The 21,289-nt window shown below is 37.7% G+C and overlaps 2 protein-coding genes across 5 annotated transcripts in view; both read right to left on the bottom strand.

Annotated features, from left to right (window-relative positions):
• The window catches only part of rdx (BTB/POZ and MATH domain-containing protein rdx), a 66,628-nt gene that overhangs the window by 5,161 nt on the left and 40,178 nt on the right, over window positions 1–21,289 (bottom strand). The window contains exons 2-4 of one of the 2 annotated variants that reach the window (XM_069135778.1): window positions 12,288–12,435; window positions 320–441; window positions 55–206 (exon numbers count right to left, since the gene is read on the bottom strand). In XM_069135778.1, coding sequence (XP_068991879.1) covers window positions 55–206; window positions 320–441; window positions 12,288–12,365 — 352 coding nt within the window. In that variant the 5' untranslated portion in view covers window positions 12,366–12,435. Of the gene's footprint in view, window positions 1–54; window positions 207–319; window positions 442–6,227; window positions 6,294–12,287; window positions 12,436–21,289 lie in introns of those variants that run through there. The other variant, XM_069135779.1, reaches the window with a different exon arrangement.
• Window positions 12,360–21,289, bottom strand: part of Orc2 (origin recognition complex subunit 2) — a 142,258-nt gene continuing 133,328 nt past the window's right edge. For all 3 annotated transcript variants that reach the window (XM_046624063.2, XM_046624064.2, XM_046624066.2), the window contains one exon: window positions 12,360–12,435. The gene's annotated coding sequence lies outside the window, so the exon portion shown is untranslated. The remainder of the gene's footprint in view (window positions 12,436–21,289) is intronic.

The following is a 21,289-nucleotide window of genomic DNA, read 5'->3' as shown; positions in this document are numbered from 1 at the left end:
AACGATAATACCGTTTGAGAAAATAACTTTTGAAATAAATTCACTTTTACTCACCCATAGCTTTGGTTTCTTCCCTTTTGGCATTAAGAATAGAAAATTTGAACTTTGCTCTGACTTCGGATTTGTTGCACGAGACAAGCAGTAGATATAAAGAGAGGTAGTCTTTACTTTCCTCGTCCAAACCCTTAGGATTCACTCTCAGGCACCTGTAACCAAACAAGTCCAATCAATAATCGACAAAAAGTTTGCCAAAAATACTATGAAAATTATACGGTAAGAAAATTGAACATTTTTAGTGTATAAAAGAGGATTTTCTCACCATTTAAGTTTGTCGTTTGCCCCTGCCGAGAAAGTAGACGACTTGAGGACTTCACCCATTTCCTCTCGGCAGAAGCTGAAGTTGTTTATTGTCCACATGTAGCTGAACTTGACCACCTTCACCTGTGCACACAAGACCTTCAAATGCGACACCATGTCAGAATATATCCGGTGGACACTGTCCTATACTATACTTAAGCTACAATAAGTATGCATCGTAGTCATGTTAAGTTTACGTGTAAAATAACGATAATGCTTTTCTTTCATTCTTTCTTTCTTTTTCATCTTACTGTGCGAAAAAAAAACACTTGTATTCATTTATCTAGAATGTATTGTATAATGTGTCGAGGTGTTGCAAACGTATCATTAATTTTTCAGCCTATTTTCCTTCTAGTAATTATCTTACATCGAAATTCGTTACCGTAATACTAATGCTAAGATACAAATTGTTTGCACATAATTTACTTTCAGAATTTACTATGTATGTTTGTTCGTTATTTTTCCCCTTAGATATAAGAAATTTTTCCAATAGAAATTATTGACGAGAACCAGCTCGCATTGAAACTTTGACCAACAAGCTGTCTAGTAAATATTTAAGAAGAAAAACATCTCTTTAGAATTTTTTTCATATTGTCTTCGCAAATTCGTATAATATTGTAGATTTTTTTTTTTTGCCCCTTAATAAACACTGCAACACCTGTTCACATTAAAAACATACCCGAAACGACATTGAGAACGAAAGAATTTTAAAGAGTGACTCGGTAGTTGGAATTTTGGCACGGAAAAGTATTGAGCAGCAAATCGTGAATAATTTGTCATAATTTTCGTATTGTAAAAAAAATATTTTCCTTCAAAATCGTGAGGCCAAATTCCAAACACCGAATCACACGCGTTATGCATACTTTACACGTATTCTTGACTGACAATAATAATTATTCTTTCTAGTAATGCTGTGCAATTATTATTAAAGCGATAACAGGAATGAGAAGGAGAATACGTTGCGTGGTTGGATATAAAAATTGAAAGAAAAAGAAAGAATGGAAACGAGCTTGAATGACGAAAAACATGGAAAGGGAAGGGATGGAGAGGTATATTCACGGTGTACCATTTTTACGATGGCGTATAACGGCTTCTACAAGGCAGAACATAACACGTTCTGTTTGTCAAAACCCACCCACGTATAGCATTCCGGTAGATATTACGTATATCACACCTTGGTTCGTCCTTACAGTATATATCGCCGAACCAGTTCTGCAGCTAATAACTATTATTAAACTGTTTTCACCACGATCATCGGTCACGTAACTGACGAAAACGTGTAAATCCCCAGCAGTGTGTTATATACCTTGAGTACATTTGAATATACACACATGCCTACTCGACTTTGGCAAATGAAGAAAATACAACTTCGGTCAGGTTATAATTATACTTCTCAAAAAGAGTGTATCGTGAAAATAGCAATTTCACTAGTTTTACACGAATCGTTAATTGAGTATTTGAATGAAATTTTTTTATTTCATACTCTTGTAGATTGGGAAAAAAATATTTTGGACGTATTTTTTATTTTTTCGATTCAATCAAAATTGTCATTAATATAACAGATTGAAAACTGTAACATTGTGACGTCACCCATGTTAAGATATATCTGTAAATATTGAAATCAGTGAAATTCAATCACCTGTAATATGGAAAATTATCATTTTTTAACGAAAAACAAAAAATACGTCCTCATTATTTTGGCTTGCACTGCATTATGCACCCCTAAAAATGGAAAAAAAAATTTCATTCAAATACTCAATTGCTGTAATCAACACTGTTGCGGGACAGCTAATTAAACCTTGGAAAATACTTGACGCACTATTGATATAAAAATTTCGAGTCTTTCAATAAACGATTGCATAAAATTTCTTTAAATTCGTTCCTTGCAGCTTATAACCGTTTAAAGTCCCCAGCTTTTCTCCTTAGAAGCGATACGTGATACGAATTATGAAAATTCAAAATGGCGTATCCAATATGGACTCCAATAATAGTAACAAGTATATAAACAATTCACGAAAATCATCATGTATGACGAAGAACATTCTTCGTTTATTTACCGTACGTAGAGGAGTGCGAACGGTATACGTACTGAGAAAAGTTTCATTTGTTATAGTAACTAGAAAAATTCAGTACAACATGTATCGTTAAAACAACTGTTTAAATATTGTTGGAATTACGAAAAACGAGGTACGCCTAACCATTTTGCGCTGTTGTCGATCCTTTTTTGGTAATTGCAACGCAAAATCAGTTTCTGAGGTTCACTCTACTTTTTTAGTTAAACAAGGCTTTAACGTCAATTTATCGTTGCACAAGAATTAAATTTTCGCAACAGTTGCAAGAAAATATAGTAAGAGTGATCGTAACGAGAAGGAATAGTACCGGATACTAGGCTTTCCGGCAACAGCTATAACACCAATTTTCATTTTCTACCTAGAACAATTTTTTTCGATTGTGGTAAAAAAATGAAAATTGTCAAAGACTGAGCGGTAACCGGAACTAAAAATTTCTCTAAGTGCGGTCAACTTTTTACACACATGTCGAAAAATGAAAAAGGAACGACGATATATTCGAAAACTCGTGGGAAAATAATCAGTTGACAAAAAAAAAAAAAAATTAACTGGAAACAATTCTCAAAGACATCTTTCGGTTTGGTACCCGTGTAATAACTCTGGTATAAACTATGGAGATGAACGAATTGCTAATTTTTCTCGAACGACGTCCGCGTGAAATGATTGTAGGAGAAGGGGCATCGGCGTGAAGGAGTCAACGCTCTCTGTTTCCCTGACCTTGGTGACTAGTTTCGGCCGAAAGCCGGACCGAAGCGTTATCTATTAATCGGCGATGTTATTTCGTGTGGCGAACCCGATGCACCCGTTCCTCCTCTCTTTTTCCTCTTTTTTTCCTCTTTGTCTCTCTGCCGCCGTCCAGCCAACTTGCTATTCGCGCAAGCTCTCCTCGTCCTACGCATCACGTACAGAACGAATTACGCAACGCGTTAATAGCGGATCACGTCCAATGGCCGGGGTCAGTGTTCCCGAAGGCCTTAAGTTTATTTTAAAATCGCACTCAAGCAGGCCTGAAACGCAGACAGAGAGACATACGGACAGATCCCTGCTGTGCTGTGTTTCAGTCCAAACGTACCGTTCGAAATTGTAATTTTTTCATACCTCCATTTTCTTTATTTGGGTATTTCTTATTCTAAATACAAAATTTCCACCAGATTCTGCAGCAGCTTCAGCCGCCATCTTGAATTTATAGGGGAATTAGTTTTTGTCAAATAAATCGGCCGTGTTCAATTTTTTGGCAACGGCCGCCATCTTGAATTTACAGGGGAATTAGTTTTTGTCAGATAAATCGGCCGTGTTCAATTTTTTACCAACGGCCGCCATCTTGAATTTACAGGGGAATTAGTTTTTGACAAATAAATCGATCATTTTCAACTTTTTACTACAAACTGTCACATCAAACTAAACTTGCAGTAAAATTAATACTCTATAACTCTGAGGATGACATATCCTTTGTCTACGATCGATATTTCCGGACCTGAAACATAAATTCAAGATGGCGGCGAAGCTACCGCAGAATCTTTTCGAAATTTTGGACTTAGTCTACGAATGACCCCCTCAAATAATTCGGAATTAAATCTATCGAGTCAAAATTTTGTCAACGTATACATAGTTAAAAGTATTTTGGCTCGAAGAAATATTTATAAAATAATAATCTCGCAGATATTAGATTATTAGATCGTCGAAGAAGGAAACAAGCGCATTATGTGTTATTCTTTTGCCGCGGAAACTAGTTGTTAACAATATGCGGTGATGCAGAATAATGGCACACATTCTTCATGGAATTATACGTTTATATTATGTACGATACGCCGCAAGTTGAAAGTTGTTCGAGCAATTCAATGTATATTGTATGCTGTGTGATATCAAACTATACCCAAGCGGTATACCGACTAAAGTGTTCGAGATACGTGATAACCGTTAAATATAACCATCGATTTGCCGTTGCATCGTTATTCTATGTACCTGTTACAGTTTTCGGCGTCGAAAGTTTGAAGTTTCGACTGGTGATCGAAATATTACTTTTATGACAGTTTCTTTCTTTTCAAATAAGGAAGTAGAAAGATAAGCATATTTAACAGGAATGAATTCCATCATCTGTACTTCGATTGAACTTTTACTGTTTTTTTTTTATTTTTAATTACCGTGATTCTGACGGTATCGATTCGCTATTTATGAATATACACGAGTCAAATAGCACATTGTGAAAAAGCACTTACTATTATTAGTGTTATTAAAAAAAAAAAAAGTAAGCTGATACACGCAAATTGAGCCGAATCATTCTGTACAGAATATTAGAATGATGAACCGTTACAACTGATCGCGAGCCTGGGAACTAATTCAAAGTCGTTATTTATCAATATTCAAAAATGTTATTAACCTAATCACAGTAACGTGACACAAACAAGTCGCGTTGTCAAAAATGACGCGTTTCAACGTGGATATTTTCCCGATTTGCATATATTCCGTGCTCCAACGAACGTATATATATATATATTTTTTTTTTAAAGATAATTCGACACTCTCTGTAACAATGTCAATTACTCTCTAAAACAACTTTACAAAAATAATCGAAAATCACAAATTTGTCGTATTATTTTTAGTGCCAGATCAGCATCTGCGATCAAATATTGATAATTACACAGATGCGTTAATTCTGTCATCGCATTTAAATATTTTATGCTTTAAGACGGGTAAAATTGACATTTACAATCACACGATATGTAATAGTAAAATAAACACTTAGAATTAGTATTTATCGATTGTTTTAAATTGGAGTTTTATTATTTTTGAAGCGAACCTTTTTGATTTCTGCAAGAGAAATATTGAAATCCGTAACGCTAAACGTATTCAAAAAATCTGATCGACGCTTTCTGGCTGATCGCGACGCTGACAAAACGATACACCATTTGGTATAAAAGCAGCTGATAATTAGGACTGCTCGAAATGATTTCAAAGGAATTTCCAAAACAAAATTCCTGCCCTAAAATTAAAATCGTTACAACTACTCGGATTTTCTGTTTACTAAAAATTGTTCATTCGAACAGTCTCTTACTATCGGCATCATCGATCAACCATTAGCAGCATCGTGAATTCTAACCCAACCAGAATTTCAATATTTTCTCGTTGTAAAAAATCTTCAGGCATTTCCCGGGTTTCCAGTAGTACTGACAATGTGATTTCAACTTTCAAACTAGGCAATAGAATTCTTTTCCGATTACACATCGCACGATAACAAAAAATTGCAAATTGTGGTTTTAAAAAAAACTCTGAAGCCCGAATTTTTTTATTAGATAAACTTTTGTCTGCTCAATGCTTTAAGTACATACTTAAAAACGGTTAGTCAATTGTAAAAACGGACAAATTGAGGCGAACAATTTACGCATGGATCTCGATTTAGTATTAATTGTCAACAGCGTGAATTGTGAGACAGTAAAAACGCGGTGATTTTAATTGTTTCACCAGTCATAGGAAACGAATAAAGAGATAATTATCTGAACGATAATATTAGATCAATTGAATATTGAAGAAAAATATCATTTACTCGACTGACGCGGCAGGTGAATGCGACCAAATACAAGGTATTCGGTTAAAAAGAACGTATATCGATCACGTAAAAAAAAAAAAACAAATTCAAGAATAAACCAATTCCTGATATTTTACAGTTCTTACACCACGTTATCGCGCAAGTGCTAAGCCTAAATACGAACGATATAAAATATTGTTAAAAAAGAAAAAAAAAAGAAACAAATAAACAAAAGAAAAATGACTAAATAATAATGAAATATTGAATGAAAAATTTACCAGTTGTAGAAACGACGGTAAGAGGCTCTTACCGGGTGACAAAATTCTCATGGCATAAAAAATACGCGTTCAAAGTTATACCGTTAAAAAAAAACTTGGATTATCAGTTTATTTGCGTTATCAGATCGGTATATTGAATATCAGATGCCTCTCTTCGTCATCCTCGGTTATCCTTGGAGATACTCTCCTCTCTCACGACGTCTTGGTCCATTATATACGCAAGCACAGCTCTGCCCCAAAGTGGAATTAACTCTTCCCCGTGAACTCGGATCTCTCTGGCAAAGGGTTAAGAAGAATACGTAGGTACGGTCAAGGAGTACCTAGAACGCCAAAGCTGAAAGAGGAGGGAGAGTAGGTATCGTTCGGTTCGGCAACTCTTAAAACTCCTCTCCTCGAAGGTCTGCGCTCCCTAAGCGGTTGTCGGTTCGCCGGTCGACGCCCGGGAAGTCATTCAACTCGTGATCGCGTTCGTAGTCGTCGTCGTCGTCGTCGTTATCGGATAGAACGAGGAACAGCAACGGCAACAGCAACAGCGCCGAGTATCGCCTGAATCACGTCCTTGAGTCATCTTCGCGTTGCGCGAGATGCCTGAGCGTTCGGTCGGCTCTTTTCTATACCCGTAGTCGAGGGCAGAGGATATCCCCCGCTGCTCGTTCGTTCGTTCGTTCTTTATTTCGCCCCCCCCCCCCCCCCCCCCTCCGCCCCGCCCCTCTTCGGCGGGCGGAACACGCGAAACTCTAGGAGTTCAGTCCACGGTTCAATCACCTACCGGACACGAGGGATACCAACATCACCATGCAGCAGTACGTACTTCCGGTCCGAGTGGGTTTGCGGTGTGCCTCGTTGGGTTTCCGAACGGACAATGACCCGAGTGGAGGATTAGACAAGCCTCCAAAGAGAAAGAAGAAGAGCCTCTATCTCACTCCCTCTCTCTCTCTCTCTCTCTCTCTCTCTCTATCTCTCTTCCTATCCACGTGCGGCACGTAACCACGACGTACGACGAATAACGCCCGCGTCCCCTTGTTTATGCAATATCGTGTACGATGTAGGGGATTCACTCTGGACCGTTCGCAAGGTTGGAAGGGAAAACGAGAGAACTCGAGGATGGTCCGCGATCCAGGGATTTTCTCCGGTTCTGTAACCGCGGTACCGGAGAGCAGCAGCGGGACCGACTCGAGTTCCCAGGACGTGGAGCAAGACTGTTCACGCCACAGTCAACCAGGCCTCGAGAGAGATCCGGAGACAGAGACGGAGATGGAGACGTTCTCGTTCACACGAATCAATCCCTAGCCCTTCAGCCGGGAGTGACTGCTCCGGAGACTAGCAGACATTATGAAAGTTGACTCGAGCTTGGCTTCACTTTCGATTCGGTGTTGCTGCTGCTGCTGCTGCTTCATTTTGCTCGTTTACGGCCTTAGCGCCCCCCCCCCCCACCTCCCCGCCGTTTCCCCTAACCTATCACCGACACCATATTTTGTTGTGCCACAGATGTCAGCGAAACTTAGATTCTCGTATTCCCCGACGAAAACCGCGTAGAATTCGTCAAGACGAGATTTTTCAATCTACCGCGGTTTTGGAACTGGAGCGATTTCAAATCGGACCAATCAGCGCTCGGTTCGAGTCCGACGTTCCGGTCCGCGTTCCGAGCGCTCTGATTGGCCGATATTCGGGAGGCTCTAATTTGAATTCTAAAAATCGTAGAAAAATATCGTTCAAACGATATCGTCCCCGTTTTTAACGTAGATTACAAAGAGCTTGTTCCAGATTCGATTACACCGACTGAGAGCCGCGGATGCAACGCGAGGACGTATCGCAAGCTCGAAAATTGAATGAGGCTGGGGTGGGGGGAATTGCCGCGGCGGATTTCCAACGTGAGATATCTAGTTGCAGGTCGTTCACTTCTCTCTTCTTCGGTACCGGGGACGAGCATTAAAAATAGATCCTATCCTTACGCGACGGGACGCGCCGGCGCAGTTTCGACGAGTGCGTGAGACTCGTGCGTACCCGACTAACAACGCTGCTAGGGCGAGGGCGTGTGCGTGAATCTACGGTGTATAAACTTATCCGAACGAGGCTATGCCAGTGAGACAATAATCGCGGCCAACAACCTGGGGCCAGAGGCCCCCGACTCCCTGCGAAGGAGCATCTCTACGAGCCGCTATCGCGACGACTGACAACGACGCGTCCAAGATGCGGACTTCGCTTCCGTCCTCTGGTATCATATCGGGGAAAAATACGTCCGACGAACGAATCGAAGCCATCGGGTGGGGGGGGGATCTGAATACGGAAAAACCGAAAGTCAGAATGTCCAGAATTCCGAATTTAATAAACTGGAATGACAATTATGAGAGAACAAATACTGTTGCAAATTTTAAGTCACGAATGGTACACAATAAAAAAGCTGCGGTTTACCTAAAATGTATTTGGTAGAGGACTCTATTATCCGAACCTAATTACTTCGGAAAACGTTAATCCAAGAATTCAGAGATACAGAATTTAATAATGTGTAGAGTCGATATTCTAGAGAAGGAATTCGTAGAAAGTTTCATACTCCCAAATGTCCGAATATTATAAAAATAAGAGTCAGAACTCGATCATCCAGAATGTAGAAGGGTCATTATTCGGAAAGATCGGTGTTCCGAAAGTAACCGTATAGATGGCCTACCACCAGAATTTCACTTTCCGAGTCTATCCAACTAATCTACTTTGACTTGTAAAATGTTTCGTATACAGAATCAAACAAATTCTCTACTCGATACTCAATAAAGAAGAAAGAACGCAGTTGTTAAAGCTGTTGGGTTAGGCCTTAGAGTGTGACCAACGACGTGCCCGACTCTTCTCATGTATTGCGATTCTTCATTCCGATGATTCTGATGTACTGCAATTTTATATTCCGAGCCTTCTATGAGACTACTACTCGGAGTTCTAATCGTTCCCATTCTTCATCCTTCGCATTTATGAATTCGAATAGACGATAATTTTACTTTACGATCCATCCGAAGTTTATTTATTTGTGATTACGAGCAATCGCATTTGCCTAATTCCGTTAACGACCTTTCGGAATTTTCACCAGTTTTCACCATTATTTCTGGCTTAACGAAGATTCATCACTTTGTTCTTTCGTGATTGTGAGTTTTCGATACATTTAAGTTCGGAATTCTGACCATTCCGATTTTTAGTTTTACTGATTTTTTACCCGCACCCAAAGCCAGCAAATGATGTTCGAGTTAAAATTAATAAACTACGAACCTTTTACGACTGCAACGATGCATTGTTCGCGAAAAGAATTCTCATTCTCTTGTTTTTCAAAAGTTTTATACATCAAATACGAATATATGCGGCGAACTGCATGTTAATCAAGACACGGCACAGTTCTCAACTGCAACGACGATCGTCATTCCGTCGTAACCGAGACCCAATCTATTCGATCTCTGTGAGCGAGGACACGCGTCAAGGAATAGGAAATATATGGGACACCCGAGTGTTATTCGATCGCTGAGGCCGCCGTGGTTGCTTTTTACGAAATATTACACCTATGCACAATAATTCATATTTACTAACCCTGGGGAAATGCTTGCTGATATTACAGTAAGTATTAACTTATTGATCAAGACAGATGAGTTCGTTGCGTGAAGATTGAAGAAAACGTGACGTACGTGTGTACGAGAATATAACTTTGACAATCAGGCGAGCCAAATTTATTATTTACTCAACGATTTAGCGGATGAGATAACGAGCTTCTCGATTTCCTGTCTGACAGCTAACAACCTTGCAATATCCGTTTCACCGAAAACCTTCCAATTACGAACAGTGACTAATTGGACAGGCAAGCAATCTTACGAGACTTTCGAAATTGAGGGGCAAAGATGTGAAGGGAAGAGAGATGGAGCGGGAGAGAAATAGAGAGGTTAAACGGTTAAACGACATAGAAACGAACAGGAAAAGCACTCGGATTCCAAGTTAAGCCTCGAGCTTCACGCTCATCGATTTTTACCTATCGCACCCAAAGTTTTGCGAATAATATCGTGAAAAAAGTTCAATAAATGTTTCAACCGTGTGAAAAAAAAATTATACTCGGTATTCCTGAAAGCTCTTCGCGCATCATTGCCATGAGAAAATATCTCTTGATGAATTAAAAAAAAAAAAAAAAAAGAATCTTACAACAACTATACGGTATTACATTGATTTGACATTATGTTTGATGAAACTTATCGCCACAATTATCGATTTATCTACAAAAAGAAAAAGACATTTTCGCATCGATATAATTTCACTTTTACTCTTCTCTTTGCGAAGAAGGATTCAACATCATTTCTACAACCTTGTATGGATTTTATTTCAATGATTATCGACAGTTGCTCGGGATTTTTATAATATTTTAGACAAGCATGGAATATCGGAAGCTTTGCCTACAATTTGATACAATTTTTTTTTTTTTTCTTTCATTTTCTTTTCCTTTCTTTTTTTTTCTAATTATTTACCGTACCTACTACAACAGCAGCAGCCACGACGTCAAATGTTGGTATAATAAAGATCGAGTAGCGTGCTTGCTACAAGTGGGTTCGATGAACTATAGAACGAAATACACGGTCACAGTCTGTCGAGCAAACGCATTTATACACTGGACAAATTATGTATCACTATCAATATTCAATTGAACTTTGGAAATAAATGCTTGGCTCAACCGTCCTGCAAAATTACTTCCGACACATGCTGCATAGTTCAATTTTTCTTCCAACATTTGATAATGAATGAAATTAAAATACCGAACCAGGTGAGACTCTATGAAAAGACAGTAAATTATTGTTACATCAAAATTAATCTCATAATGATCTGATACACGTTAAAAAAATATATTTTCATGAAATTGGAACGGTTTTTAGATTCAGAGTCATCGAAAAATGTTGCGATTCAGTTTCGGAGTAGTCGTTAAATACTTCAAGCTTCGTACAATTTGTCACAAGGAAAGAACGAAACGAAACCGCGATACATTTTGAATCTATAAAAATCCGTCGACGTCTTGTGTATTTTTATTTTAAAGTGGTAAAATTGAATTTACCAATCATTCGCTACTAATCGTCAAAGGATCGACGTACCGAAATTACTTAATACGGATGTTGAGCTACGAAATGGTGAATCTGTAGATTTAAAAGCTTGTGAAACCAAAATTCAGTAATCATTGCAGGCCGGAATCGACCAAACAGCATAGTAAAGTTCTCAGGCTGCACTTTGTGACTAATTCGCGTGATGTTCGAACCGAAGCGATCGCGGTGTCGAAATCGTAATCTCCGAAATGATAATCGGTAATATTAAATAAAATTCTGCCTTATCAACCATCGAGACGATCATTGGTAGTCGTAAGAAATAATTCAAGATTACGGAAAAATCTGTTTGTAATCTTAAAGTTCAGTTAAAACAGGTATCGTTAAAAAAAAAAAAAAAACTGTTCAAATATTGTTGGAATTACGAAAAACGAGCTACCCCTTATAACCATTTTCCACCATTGTCGATCCTTTTTTTATCAATTGCAACGCAAAATCAGTTTCTTCGATTTCCTCTACCTTTTTAGTTAAACAAGGCTTTAACGTCAATTTATCGTCGCACGAGCGTAAATATTTTCCCAACAGTTGCAAGAAAATACAGTAACGGATACCAGACTTTCCGGCAACAGCTGAAAAACTATAAATTTTTCATTTTCTACCTAGAACTATATTTTTCGATTTTGGTAAAAAAAAAAAAAAAAAAATGAAAATAGTCTAGGACCGAGCGTTAAACGGTACTAAAAATTTTTCTCAGCGTTAAGCAACAGCAACGAAATACGTAATCATGGTGTAAATCTTTACCCCGACAACAACAACAAGAACAACAACAACAATAATAATAATAATTTAAAAAAAAAAAACCGTGATTCAAGCCAGCGTGTCGCAAGTTGGTCGTGAGGACGACATCAGGATAATGGACCTAGGGTAAGGGAAGGGAGGAAAAGCCGATGAACAACAGAAGGTAAGCGGTCCGATATTTGTAGTAAAAAGAAAAAAAAGAAAAACGAGTATTACGTACCTGCGTGTAGCACCAGTTCTCGGCGACGGGCGTGTTGACTTCGGGCGGCGGAGGGCTCGGAACCCGGCTCACCGCCATGCTACTGCTGCTGTGCAAGTTCGACGTGACCCGCGACGTCTGCGGTGCGCAGTCACTCACGACCGGGATCCTGGAAGCAGAATATCAAACGTGCCGAAATAAGTACCAAATTCACGATCCCGTGTGCAGGGATTCTTTTTTTTTTTTTTTTTTTTAGAAAATGACAGTACTCGTAGCAATTTGAGTTTCAGGGCTTTATTGTTTAAGGTATCGAGAACGTTTTAGAATTTATTCATTGAAATTAATAAAGAAATGTAAGGATGGCGAATACAAGTTAGGAACGACCGCGCATTCAATCCGTTGCCGCAGCAGATTCCTCGTTCAATTTTAATAATATATAATTTTTTTTATCAAATTCGAGCTCGCGGCTAGATTTTTAAACTTCAGTCCCAACGTTTTTGTACGCAAATTTTTTTCAACAATTTTTTTGGTCGAGGACGATGAAATTTTTTTTCTTTCACAATCGTACACGTTTGATTTTGTTTCATCAACGTTTCGTGATTTTCAAAGTCTGAAAATTTTGTCGATCTGTGGACGGCAAAAAGACGCGCCACGGCAAAAGTCCTCGAGTTTCGGTGTCGTTCGCTATACTTGTATTATACGCCATGCCTCCATTTTGTTATTCATTTCAATGAAAAACTTCGAAAATGTTCTGGAAACTATAAACAATAAAGCCCTGAAACTGAAGTTACTCCAAGTGTTTTCATTTTCTTTAAATAAAAAAAAAAAATGACAAATATTGCTAAAAATAGGCAAGGCCATCCAATTGTAAACCCCCCACCTCAAGGATTTCTTGATACATCGAGCAAATACCAGATAGAAAAAAAACGCGATGTTACGTGTCTTCGAATGAAACCAAATTTCTTTCATCGTACTCGTCAAATTCAGTCATTTTTTGAAATATTTAATTTTCATTTTTTTCAAGATCCGACTACCTACAGCAAAATTAATCGATGCGATATGTGACGGGCAAAATTATTTTCAAACTTAACCGCAAACTGTAAAAGTTTCATGACAATTGTACACACATTTTATCTATTATCCTTTTATACCGTCTAACCGTAATCGGTGATTCAACTTTCATTCCGTTCACTTTATTTTTTCCAACAGCGCATTCGATCGCAAAATGAATAATAATCTCGATCATTAAAACATCACGGCTAGTCTAGAGACAAAAACAGCAGAAACGACGAACAATGTAGGTTAGACACGTTGAACAGTTCGAAAAGTACAGAAAATAAGTTAACAATAATCAGTATAAAAACAAAACATTTTTTGTTTCCCTGTCAGACATTACGTCCAATGGACAATGAAATAATAGAACAGATCGAAAGTGTTCTTCGTCGAACGCGATCAATTCCGCCGATGCTTCGAATCCGCCAATTGACCTCTCAATTTCCATACACAACCCGTGCAGACTTCCTTAAGCGAACCTTTCCTCCGAACTCATACCCACGTAATTTCCATCGTAGTATACAACTACGAATTAGGTATACAATTGTTCACCCTGTGCCCAATTCTGCGGTTGTTAAAAATGACCGTGCGTGTTTCTCACTGGCTCAAAGTCGGCAGTTGACCTCTGCAACAGTACCATCATCACATACCTCGACGCGTATACGAGTCAAGAATTAAATCCAACTGAACCGATGTGAAAAAGCACGCACGGACGCGGCTGGAAAGCGTCGTCATCGTCATCGTCATCAACGTCATCAACGTCATCCTCGTAGCCACGTCACATCTCTGGCCAATCGTCTAACCCAGACACGAAAGAGCAGAGCAACCTTTGTGTGTGTTCTCGTAGTTCGAAACCAGCTCCGAGGCCTCGCACACAATCCATGGGCACTCGACCGACCGATGAGAGTCAGGCTCAAGGTATTTGACCTTCGATCGTAACCATCGCCAGCACGCAACACGGTCACTGCGACAATTTCTGCAATATATATATATGTATATATATATCCTCGGAGGTCGTCCTTCAATTATGTAAGGTTAATTGCACTAACCAACCGACTAACCAATCGACCGAACCCCCCACCACCAGTTGTTGATTTTGCATCAATGTCGTTTAGAAACTTTTGCAAATGTAGCCCGAAAAAGTGGCGGGGGGAAAAAAAGCAGAAGCAATATCGCTGGGCTTGAAAAGACTGGTCCAAGAAGTTTCGACTGTAACTGGAATGACCGATTTTTGGACTTTGATCTTATCAGTTCCGAGTAAAGTGTAGAAACTGTTGCTGTTGAAAGACTGGATGAATTTTTGTCCGAATTCGTTTATACCGGTTTTGATTTATCTTCAGACGAGAATAGATTTACATTTTTGAAAACAACTTGGTAACTACTTGGACAATTTCGCTAAAAATCTGATCAGTTCCGAGTTGGAAGTAACAGGAAGAATCGAAACCACCAAATATATAGTAGAATAAACAATTTGTCACAACGAATTACTTGGACGTTGATTTTAATATGGAAATTGGTCAAAGGTAATTCTATTCAGATCTCGATAAAACGTGAATATATATCGAAAGCAACAATTTCCTTTCTTCTCTGAGTATTTACGAAAAGCGGAAGTCTGAATGTTTGGTTACAATGCAGCGTTCGAAAACATTGGAGCGCTATTAATAATCATCTGATATTCTCAACTTTTTTCCATTTACTTGAAAATTATAGTTTCTTTATTGAAACGAAGAGAGGCATTTACCCTTTGAGTTACAGAGTCAACTTTTAAAACAAGATACTATTTAATGGTTTTTGGAGTCGCTGATTGCGAATCTGGGATCTGACTTTGAAAATTCAAGACAGTGGGTCGAATATAATGAACGAAAATTTCAAATTTGATTGAATACGGTCAAGAAACTCTGTGCAAGAGTTTTACGAGTCGCTGATTGGATTCGTCACGATGAGTTGTCAAAATCTGATTTCAGATTCGTAATCATCGACCCCAAAAACCAGTCGACAGAGTTTTTTCTCCGGATTCAATCAGATTGAAATTATCGTCCACAATATTGGACCCGCCATCTTGAATTTCTAAAATCCGTTTTCAAATTCGTAACCACGGATCCCAAAAACTTGTAATTTATATTATATTAAATAACTTTCTCACGAATGAATTATTTCATCTTTATCCATATTTCCGTATTCCATGTTTGTTTCAATCAATTTTGTTCCAGCAACAATAATTTCAAATATGTTGAAAAGTTCTCTAAAAATACAAAAAAAAAAAAAATAAAATAAAAATACGATAGGATATAAAATAGGTGGTAAGAATAATAGTTACCACTAAGACTCGAAAGGTTGGTTAAAAAAAAAAAAATAATCAAGATGATAAAAATTTTGTTGCACATGTTCCGAGAGACCGGAACTAACAAAATCCCTTTTCTCATGGTCGTGACTGCAGGTTGCGTTGGCTCGTCGTCACATCGTTGGTCAGATCAGTCCGATGACCTCTCAGTTGTACGCTTTGGCCCACGTGAGTTTTCTTGTCACGTGCAAAGGGGCTACACCACCATAAACCCGATGCCGATGCCTACCTAGCCTCAACCTCAACCTCAACCTCAACTTCCACTTCTACTTCCTCTTCTTCGCTCATAATATACATGAAGTATTCCATGCCAACTGAGAGGTCATTTTCCCCGACTCCCGCCAATTTGCTTCGTTATTTTTTATATGATTCTACAACCTAGAAAAAGCACTCACTATTTTGTTCAGATGTTTCGTCCCAACCATTCTTTTTTAAAAAATGTTACGCAAGATGAAAACTATTTTGTATTTGTCAAAATATAATTGAAAACGAATAGAAGCCGTTCAGCAAAAGTATAAATCGAAATTGTAGAGTGAGAAATGTTAGAGAAATAAAAAAAGATCCACGCCACATCTACTTTCACTTTATTCTACATGCGTCGCTGTGTAGATAATATTACTATTAAAGTACCTGCTACGAAAAAAACAAAACTCAAGGAATTCATGCAGTCATATAACTTTACCCTAATTCTCTTCTAACTAACCTCAAAATCTATTTAAAATCCAAATTTCACGTTATACCGTATAAGAATTATACTTTTCCTTATCACAGATATTATTTTCGATAAAGATAATAATAGTATTATAAGCATATATTGTCATTTGATAAAATGTCATAAACGTCAACGGGTTTTTAATGGTAAATAAATATATACCATAGTGCCAAGAGCGTTAATTAATTTATGCTAATTGGCGTTCCGAGATGCGGAAATAACCAAGCGTGCAGCGTGACGCAGCATCCGTCTGCGATGCAGCGGCAATTCATTCAATTCGGAGACCAAACTGGAAATAAACAAGGACAAAACCTGACAGACTTACCGGCTTTGCATTTTGCACGACCGAAAGTGATTTACGAAAATGAGTATTGAGAGAGAGAGAGAACAAAAAAAAAAAAAACGATAAAAACCGCGAAGAATCGCGTCAACGACGTTAGAAATTTCAACAATTATTCGCATAAAAATAATTTGACGAGGAATTATGAATAAAGTGAGCACGAAACGTCGAATGTTACGAAGATAAATAAAAATCAATAATAATTTTTTCAAATTTAAATGCCGAATGAGGGAATAAAAAATTAATCATGACACGATATTTCACACAGGCAGGGAGAGTTAAGCTGCAAGACGATTTGCATTTTTTACATTTACACTTGCGTTAAAGTCAACAAGTGACATTTAGAGTTGATAATATGCCACGTCTACATAAGTGACGATTTTTATATTATATTATATTATAATAAACCTTCCTTCGAACTATTCCGTTTATTTACAATCCAGACGAAATAAGATTCTGCAATATAATCTGATCGTTTCAGGTTTAATCAAGTATTTTAAAATCATAGACTTTTACAGTTGCATTTGCATTTCTCTTTTATTTCCATTGAATTATTATTACACCCGATTAGAATCTCACATTTTCACCGTTCGTAGAAACATGATAACGTTACATAAAGCTTGTAGGAATTAAATATTCAAACACTGGTGTCAGTTGATTTTCGAATCTCATATTCACTCACAGTTTTGTAAAACTACAAAAAAAAAAAAAAAAATCATCAAATTTCTGTATGTCAAATTAAAACATGTATTAGTCAAGGATCAACGTCGATTTTAATTTATTTATATCCTCGTATCGTTGACTAGAGGAAAAAAAATAAATAAATAACAACAATTTAAAACAACTCAACGTTTTCGATAAAAATCAATATAAATCATTCGAGGAACGAATTTTGAATGAACGAGAGCCTCAAGTTACTGAAATAGAAAAGTTTAGATAAGTGAAAGGTAAGTGTGGATAGGTACAAAGGCTCACAATCAGAGAGCGCGTAAGCAAAACTCGTCGCTGCTGTTGTCCAATCGTAACCGAGAGTCTGTAAAAGTACGACCGACGACATTTCTATAGTTTCCCTCCGTTGACTTTCACTCTCAAGTTACCACACACACACACACACGACGGTATACCGGGTGTCGCGAAAGTAACAAATCTGTCCAATTCATGTTTTATAAAAAGGCTTCATTGGTATGGAAATGTTTGATTAGCTCAGAAATTCGATTTTCACCAGGATTTTCATACACCTATGCACGAATGAAATAAGCGTAAAGGAGAAAAAAAAAAAAACAAGCATTCGATAAAAATATGCCCTAAATTTTTCTGATTTCAACAATCTCTTTCACACCATTAGAAATCACAGATAAATCTCTTCGATAACACAAAACGTGATAGCGAATCGAATGATAATTTATACACGTGAAAACAGTTTTTGTCATTGAATAAAATATGGAGAGAAGATTTTTCGTTCGCTTTTAAAGCAACCAATGAGAAGAACAGAAATTCAGTCCATGGGAAATGAAACAAATCGATCGAGTTTAGGAAATTAAAATTTGCCCCATTCTTTTTTCCCCTCGTCAAATTTATCACAGAAAAAAAGGTTAAGATAATAGTAATTATTATTATTATTAACGTTTCGCGAAACGCGTTCGCGTATAAATGTTGAAAGTGATTAAGTACGTGTTAGGCAAGATTACGTTAGTTTGAGAAAACGGTTACTACACAGCATATATGTATATGTATATTAAGGCGGAAGTTGATGAGAAGAGAATTAACGACGTGAAAGTAGAACAGCTCTCGGTTAAACGGCTGAGAGGCAATGAAGCAGAGTGAAATTGTTCAAACTGTCGATCCTGCATCTAACAATAAGCTGAGTTTCTCGCTAAAACCGCGAATCGCAATCATCGCGCGATGCGAACGTTTTAACACCGTACTTATAACACGATGACTTTCTCGCGCCGTTGTGCAAGAATTACAATTTTAAGATGACGCGAATATCCCTTTTGTTTTATGTCTATGGTGCGCATCGTTTTTATAACAAGTGCGTGAAAAGTGGGGCTTTGCTCAGCAGTTTAGCGGGGCGAAAGTAAACAGCCAACTTCATCTAGGTGGCGTAAAGATGGGTTCGCGCATACGCGGTCCACAATTGCTTCGATTTCGTCCCTAGGGAAATTACTTTACTCCCTAGGGAGAAAAACTAACCACTCGTCGCATATATTGTACGTAATACACGCATGTGATAAATTTTTTGTCCGCCGATACCTCGAGAACGGATTACCGGATTTGAATCATTTCGGTCACAATTGTAGCGGCCTTGCTAAACTTAGAACTGATTACAGTTTGGCTTTGATCGGTTGAATACTTTTCGAATTATTTAAATAACATGGTTCTAAAAGATAAAATAACAATCGCGGTATCTTTAGATCGGATCGAAGGATTTTGATGAACCTTGGTACCCTCAAGTTTTTTTAATCGCTGATCACGAATTCGAGGTTAGATTGCAGGTATTACAAAATGGCGGATTCAATATGGTGAACCAAAATCCAAAGTAAATCGATTTGGACGAAACTCTGTAGTTGAGGCTTTTTTAAGTCGCTAATTACGAATTTGAGGTTAGATTGCAGTTATTCCAAAATGGCGGATCCAATATGGTGGACAAAAATCCAAATTAAATCGATTTGAACAAAACTCGATGCTTGGGGGTTTTTCAGGTTGCTGATCACGAATTTGTGGCTATATTGCAGGTATTACAAAATGGCGGATCCAATACGGTGGACAAAAATCCAAATTAAATCGATTTGAACAAAACTCGATGGTTGGGGGTTTTTCAGGTTGCTGATCACGAATTTGAGGCTATATTGCAGGAATTACAAAATGGCGGATCCAATACGGTGGACGAAAATCCAAATTAAATCTGTTTGAACTAAACTCGGTACTAGGGGGTTTTTGAGGTTGCTGATCACGAATATGATATTGAATTTTCAAAACTGAAGACGGTGGATCCAATATGGTGAACAAGAAACCAGAAACATCCTCTTTGACCTCGAAATTTCATGTCTCAGGATTTTTTGTCTGTGAATTTAGAACCTGCAGTGTGAAAACGGAAAGTTCGACGGCTATCTCACGATCAGCCTGAAACCGCTTGTTTCCGCCTAGATATAAAATACGTGATTATTTATATTTTCATTAAAAGCTTTCATACAAGATGGTGTTTTTTTTTTTTTTTTTTTTTCTTTGCTACATAAAGTGGTAGTTTTTTTCTCTGGTATGCAAACTTTAAGACGGTCGGTGATCCAAATGCGAGTTTACCGTAATAAAATCAATAAACCAATGTCCTCAACGTTATACCGACAATAATTTTACTAATAACTCTTGAAATTATCGCATTTAGCCAAGATTTTCCGTTCAAAGGAAAAGTAAAAAAATGAATTAAGTCAAGTTTGACATAAAAGTTAATACAAAAATCAGCTTGTCCAGGGAGTCAAGGCCAACGCGTGTAAAGTATTATATGATAAGAGCCAAGGGCGTTGCGGAATAATCGCGGACGGTAAAACGTGACTAGTGTGTTATACTTTATGCGAATACATGTAGGCTCAAACATAAGATATGTACGTGTGTTAATTCAATAGAAATAGACTCGTGTACGTGAAGAGTCGCAATTAAATCGTTCGCAACGCGCCAATCGGTACAAAAGTCGCTGAACATACGAATAAACATAACACGAATGCGCGCATATATAAGTACACGTTACTTAACGGTAACATTGTTGAAACTGTGTTTTTTTCATCATATTGAAGTTAGTAAAGACATCGTAATGATTCATGCTGAGGAAAAACCCGTTACTTCACGATTTTGGAATTGCCCGAAATTCAGTAAACAATTCATACGGTTATACGTATACTACAGGTTTATATATTGCAACAAGAATTTTTGCTAAATATTGTTGAATATAAAAATTGAATAGTTCAATGAAGTTATTTTTTAATCCAAGAATTTGATCATTTTCTTTTCGCAAATAATGATAAACATACGGTTAACTTATTTATTTCTAATAACATAGATGATCTATTGTTGAATTGTTAGGACATTTGTTATACGACGATGCGAAAACGGTGATTTTAACGATGAAGCTACACCTGCAAGAAGAGAAACAAACTAATACAACCAAGGTGAAAATACGTTTCAAGAACGTTGCAACATAAATTTTGCGACACCTGTAATTTGCAAACTAACTCTCCCCGCCTACTACAAGTTTGCAGAAATGTAAATATGTCGAATATACGTACAAAAGTCTAAATAGAAAGGGGGGAAAGTTTCTTTTATCCCGTTTCTTTCTTCTTTCTCTCTTGCCAATTTTTACCGATGCGCGTCCTAACTACAGAAAAGCGAACATATCGCGCGTTAATTTGAAAAGTTATCACGCGAATGAAAGCAGCAGCAGGAGCCACGCAAAATAAATCGTTTCTACTTTTCCTGACGCAGCCGCCGCCATCCCAAGTGACATATATAAAAATTTCAAAGAAAGTACGATACGAATACGTGCGTGGCTCACTTTTTCTTCGTTCAATTATTCGCGTCCGTGAGTA

The sequence above is a fragment of the Neodiprion pinetum genome, chromosome 4 (genome assembly GCF_021155775.2).
Source record: "Neodiprion pinetum isolate iyNeoPine1 chromosome 4, iyNeoPine1.2, whole genome shotgun sequence".
Classification (NCBI taxonomy): Eukaryota; Metazoa; Arthropoda; class Insecta; order Hymenoptera; family Diprionidae; genus Neodiprion; species Neodiprion pinetum.
The sequence above is the reverse complement of the archived record's forward strand: the minus strand, read 5'-3'. Positions and strand labels throughout refer to the sequence as shown.